This window comes from Symphalangus syndactylus, chromosome X, assembly GCF_028878055.3.
Source record: "Symphalangus syndactylus isolate Jambi chromosome X, NHGRI_mSymSyn1-v2.1_pri, whole genome shotgun sequence".
Lineage (NCBI taxonomy): Eukaryota > Metazoa > Chordata > Mammalia > Primates > Hylobatidae > Symphalangus > Symphalangus syndactylus.
Window position 1 is genome coordinate 155336889 of NC_072447.2, and position 6000 is coordinate 155342888.

The window sequence follows — 6000 nt, forward strand, 5'->3', positions numbered from 1 at the left end:
CTAAGACTGGGTAACAAACAACAGACAGGTTGGAGGCTGGGAAGTCCAAGATCAAGGCGTTCCCAGATTGGGTGTCCGGTGAGGCCCTGTTCCTCATGAGTGGCAGCTTTTCACCATGTCATCGCATGGTGGAAGGGGCAAACAGGCTCCCTTGGGCCTCTTTTATGAGGACACTAATCCCATTCCTGAGGGCAGAGCCCACATGACCTAATCACCCCCTAAAGGTCCCTCTTCACAGTGCCATTGCATTGGAGGTTAAGTTTCAACGTACGAATGTTGCGGGGATACAAAGATTCAGGCCGTAGCATAGCAGTGACCTTGTCTACTGTCCTCTGTATTCATTTCTTGTAGTTGCCATAACAACTCGCCACAAAGTAGGTGCTTAAAACAACAAATGGATTCTGTCACAGTTTGGGAGGCCAGAAGTCCGCAGTTAAGATGTTGACAGGGCTAGTGTCTTCTGGAGGTTCACAGGGAGCGTCTGTTCCAGGCCTCTGCCCTAGCTTCTGCTGGCTTCCGGCCATCCTTAGCATTCTGTGCTTGGAGAGGCATCACTCTGGCCTCTGCCTCCCTTTCACATGGCTGTCTTCCTTGCTTTCTGTGTCCAAATTTCCCTCTTATAAGGACATCATTCCCTGGATTTAAAGCCCACCCTACTCCAGTATGAGCTCAGCTTAACTAATTGCATCTGCCGAGCCCCTATTTCCAAATAAGGTCACATTCACAAGGTCCAAGTGGACAGAAGCTTTGGGAGGGATACTGTTCAATCCAGTGTACCCTCTCAGGTAGGCTGGGAAGGTATTTGTGACCCTGTTTGGAAACTGAAGAAACTGAGACTCAGAGGGAAAACAATGGGTCCCGGGTCAAAGGCCAGGGCTTGACTCTGCTTGCATCTGGGAAGGCAGGTGGGGGCATTACATCCCTCCTCGGGGAAAGCGCAGGTGGAGGGGCCTCCACAGGGGACAACAGTGTGGCTCTCTCCCAAATAGGCCTTCTCTTCCTTCATTTCCTCCTTTTCTCCTCTCTCTCTTTCCTCCTTTTTCCCTCTGCCTTGCCTTCCTGTTTCTCACTCAGCCTCACTGCTACCCTGACTTGTCACCTTGAAGGATTACAAGGAGACTGGTCAATAAATGGGAGACCAGAGCAAGGCGTTGGCCCCGTGTCTCCTGGGAAGGGGCTGAAAAGCTGCTACCCAAATCGGGGCAGGAGAGACAGCACCAGTGTTGGCCATGCTGGAATGGGTGGGCAGGTCCCCCAGCTTTCAGATTCCACTAACCCTGAAGACCCAGGAGTCCCGGCCCAGTGTACATCTTTAACCACTACAGGCATCCATGAGTGCCTGGGCTGGCCTTGCCAAGTGAGGTGGCAGCCATTCTGCAGGTCACAGTCTCTCAAATGCCAGGACTTGGGAGTGGCCCTGGCCTTGGTGCAGGGGCTCCCAGCACGTATTCCATCATCCCTTGTGCACCTGCAGAAACGGGAAGAACTTGGTGGACTTCACCTTTGTGGAGAACGTGGTCCATGGACACATCCTGGCTGCAGAGCAGCTCTCCCGAGACTCGACACTGGGTGGGAAGGTAAGGCCTGCTGCACCCATCTCTGCACGGGTGCCTTTCTGCGGGTTTCTTCTCCTTGCCATTGGATTTGCTGGCAAGTTGCTCCTGTGATCCTGTATCATGGATGATCTGCCTTAGGACCCCCCGTGCCAAGATCAAGCCCCTCTGATAGAGCATGTGGTGTCACTGCAGCGTCACATCACTCGGGCAGCCAAAATTGGGGAGCTGATGAGCTGGGATTGAACAGACATTCAGGTCACGGTCATCTATGGTCCCCTGACCTGGCTGCCCACCTGTTGGCATGGCTCCTTGTGACAGGAGCCCACGTAGATTGGGCAGGGTGCTTGCTCCTCACCCTTTCTCCCACTCATTCCTCAGGTCTCTCCCTCCCTTGCTGTTTGGTCCTCTTTTATTCTCCTGAACCTCTGCCGTTTTCCCACTGATAACCTTCAAATAAGTTGGGAATAGGGTGGATGTGCCTTTTTTTTTTTTTTTGAGACAGTCTCACTCTGTCACCCTGGTTGGAGTGCAGTGGTGCGATCTCAGTTCACTGCAACCTCCGCCTCACTGGTTCAAACGATTCTCATGCCGGAGCCTCCCAAGTAGCTGGGACTACAGGCATGTGCCACCACGCTCAGCTAATTTTTTGTACTTTTAGTAGAGACGGGGTTTCACCATGTTGGCCAGGCTGGTCTCAAACTCCTGACCTCGGGTGATCTGCCTGCCTCTGCCTCCCAAAGTGCTGGGGTTACAGGCGTGCGCCACCACGCTCAGCTAATTTTTTGTACTTTTAGTAGAGACGGGGTTTCACCATGTGGGCCAGGCTGGTCTCAAACTCCTGACCTCAGGTGATCTGCCTGCCTCTGCCTCCCAAAGTGCTGGGGTTACAGGTGTGAGCCACCACGCCTGGCCCGGGTGTGGCTTTTGATTTAAAACAAGCACAACACCGTCAAGAAATGTAATATGAGCAATTCATTGCATCCAAAGATATGTAGATGAGTTTTATGATGATTAACGATTATCAAATTAACAAATGTGCCTTTCCAAGTGCAATCTATGCTTCACTTAAAATCCTGGCCCATAGATGAAACTTTCATCGTCTGCCCTTTCTACGCCTTAGCAGTTGTGCAGTTGAGGGCAGGCCACATGGAAAGCTGCAGCAGTTAGGCAGTGAGGATGCGATCTGCACGGGATTAATAGATGCTTCAACTTTGGGCAAGTGGGGGTGGTGTTTCTCACTTCTTGTTCTTGTTCTCCCGCCAGGCATTTCACATCACCAACGATGAGCCCATCCCTTTCTGGACATTCCTGTCTCGCATCCTGACAGGCCTCAATTATGAGGCCCCCAAGTACCACATCCCCTACTGGGTGGCCTACTACCTGGCCCTCCTGCTGTCCCTGCTGGTGATGGTGGTCAGTCCTGTCATCCAGCTGCAGCCCACCTTCACACCCATGCGGGTCGCACTGGCTGGCACATTCCACTACTACAGCTGCGAGAGAGCCAAAAAGGCCATGGGCTACCAGCCACTAGTGACCATGGATGATGCTATGGAGAGGACCGTGCAGAGCTTTCGCCACCTGCGGAGGGTCAAGTGAGGGACACTGGAGGCTGAGCTCTCTCGACCCGTTCCTCAGCCAGTCACGCCTTCCCCTGTGGATTGATGAAATAACATCCCTCGAATGAGTTTGCTCTGAGCCTGTGACTCCTCCTGCTAGGCAGAGAGCGCACCCTACTCTTTCCGTGACGATGAGGGCAGCATCAAACAGGCATTTCTTCCTTCATGGAATTGGATTTGGATTTCTTGAAGCAGGCAGCTTCATATTATACTGATTTGTTCTCTGTCTTTTTGTGTCTCTCTGTTTACCCCCTCCCTTGCCCCCTCTTCGAGGTTATACATTTCATTCCAGTGTCCTTATACATAATGAAGGAAGCTGTAGGAAGCTACAACCCATTTGTTAGTTCTGATGGAGAACCGTTTCCATGCAGACCAATACTAGAGTGAAGCCTCTAGACTTTGTTCAAGATACTCTATCTTCAGAATATCCCAGAAGAAAAACAGAAGTTGTTAACACATGGGTGAGACTTTACATATACATTTCATACTGACAGTGAGCTTAGAGCAAAAGCTGAAAGCTGAAATGACTGTAATTCCTCCCCAGTCTCTGTTGCTTGTTCAGCTCCTTACATGCTTCGACATTCTCTTTCAGGTACGTTGCTGTGCCTGCCTGCATTGTTTTTTGTTGTTGTCATTGTAGAGACAGAGTCTGAGTGTGTCTCTGTTGCCCAGCCGAGAGTGCACTGGCTCATCACAGGCCCAACCATAAAGCACTGCAGCCTTGAACTCTCGGGCTCAAGCAGTCCTCCCACCTCAGCCTCCTGAGAGCAAATGTGCGCCGCCACACCAGGCTTGCACTGTTTTCACAAAACATTTCTCTTATCAACAGAGTTTTGTTGTTTTTAGAGACAAGGCAGTGATCCAGCCCAGTGGCACGCTGTTTCATATGTTCAGCTCCTCTCCTAATGTGGGACACTGGGCTGGGTGACAGTAAGCCAGGGAGCAGAAGGGGCTCCTTCCCTGCAGCTCACCCTCAGAACCCTTCAGGCCAGTTTCCAAAGGGCATAGCGTAGAGGATAATTCCTCGGAATGAGGAGAGACTGTGCTGCCCTCTGCTGATGGGGCAGGGGGATATAAACATAAATAAGACAGCCTTTGCCCCTAAGGCACTTAGAATCATGGTCTTAAGATATGTTCACAAGCCCCTGTAATGCCAGGCAGGACATGATACACACACTTAAGACGCAGTAGTAAATGTTCAGCTTCTGTCAAGGAGGTGATGCCTTGAGTCGGACCTTGAAGAATGGATAAGCAGTGAGACTTAACTGTCGAAGTTGGCATTTCAGGCTAAAGATGTCAGAGTGTCACAGTCAATGGCATGTCGTAGTTTAATTAGCAGCACGTTGTGTTTCTTAGGGGTCCATGAGATAACGGCGTCTTAGATTCAGTGAAGGACAGACATGCCAGCCTGCTTTGGGGTGGGGAAGCCAGCCAGACCGATGGTGCAAAGCTGAAGGGGATGTACTTTTATCTCCTGGGCAGTGGGGGCCAAGAATCGAGGAGACCATCGTGGCTCTTACGTGGAGCCTTCAGACAAGAAGCAACAAAGGCCCACGCAATGCTGGAGCTGGGCGGGGGCGGTAGGGTTGGGGGTAGAGATGAATCCTTACAAGAAGTGGCCTGGAAGGGGTCCGAGCTCAGCACCGGATTTGCTGTGGGGAGTGAGAGGGGGAGGAGGCCACTCAGGCTGGAATGAAGCCGCAGAGCAGCTCTAAGCTGGTGGGAGGATGGTGTCGGGCCCGGAGTGGGTGAGGCCAGCAGACCTTGCTGATGAGCACCAAGGGCCAAACTGCCCTCAGCTTCGACCTAACCACTCGCTCAGAAAAATACTAGCTGCCATCTAGACCAAAGACGTCCCTCATGGAACCTCTTCTCTGCCCTCTCTGTTCACTCATTCAGACCACAGAAAATCGTTGGGCCCTGCCCTGCACTTCAGTGGTGAACAAAACACGCAGCCCACAGACCAATATGTTATTCAAAACTGCTGAAGTTTCCAAAAAAGAAAAGTGCAGGGTGCTATGAGAGGGACATAGGGCTGCAAGCAAGCCTGGCCCAGGTGGCGATCACAGCAGAACAGTTGCAGAAACAGTGTCTGCTCAGATCCGAAAGATGAGGCTGTGCACAGAGACCCTGAGCCCCCCACTGGCCAAGCTGACGACCTCCCGGCCGCTCCTTGTATTTCCCCGCATTCCTGACCCAGACCCATCTCGACCCACCCGTTTGGAGAAAGTCTAACCACCAGGAAACCATAACCTCAGTACCCCGAGAGCTTGTTAGAAACCATCAGGCCCCACCCCAGACCTACTGAACCGAGACCCTGGGCTTGGGCCAGCACTCTCTTCACAAGCCCTGCGGATGGTTTCTGACCAGTGAAGGAGCCTTCCTGCAGATCACTGAGTCCAGCTAGAACCTCCCCTTGGCCGCTGCAAGACTGAAGTTGCCCTACTCACAGGTCCAGGGCCTGGGGGCCACCCCCACCCATTTCTTTCCCGACAGCTGATGGCTTTGCAGTACACCGCCCTAAGATGGCACCCTGGAGTGCAGACCCAGGCCTATGTCTGTCCCTCGTGTCACATCCCATCTGGAGAATCGAGGCCAAGGGAAGGCAGTTCTCTCCCGGACTGGGGACAGCTAGAAGCCCTATTGCCAAGGGCTGCGTGTCCTTTGGGATGATCACATTCAATCCCTCTTCCTTCCCTTCCCTATCGACACTGACCTAGTTCAGCACCTGACCCCATCTGCACCTAGGTCAGGTGTCCTGGGACAGCCGACCCGATCTGTCTGCTTACTCTCGCCCCTCCTCCCATCCAGCTGCTATGTGTACACCT

At 52.5% G+C, this 6000-nt stretch overlaps 1 protein-coding gene across 8 annotated transcripts in view; it reads left to right on the forward strand.

The window, feature by feature from the left end:
• The window catches only part of NSDHL (NAD(P) dependent steroid dehydrogenase-like), a 45005-nt gene extending 41605 nt beyond the window's left edge, over window positions 1-3400 (forward strand). For all 8 annotated transcript variants that reach the window (XM_055267897.2, XM_063634387.1, XM_063634383.1 and 5 more), the window contains 2 exons: window positions 1475-1577; window positions 2820-3400. In XM_055267897.2, the coding sequence (XP_055123872.1) occupies window positions 1475-1577; window positions 2820-3152 (436 nt within the window). In that variant the 3' untranslated portion in view covers window positions 3153-3400. The remainder of the gene's footprint in view (window positions 1-1474; window positions 1578-2819) is intronic.
• The last annotated feature ends 2600 nt before the right edge of the window (window positions 3401-6000 follow it).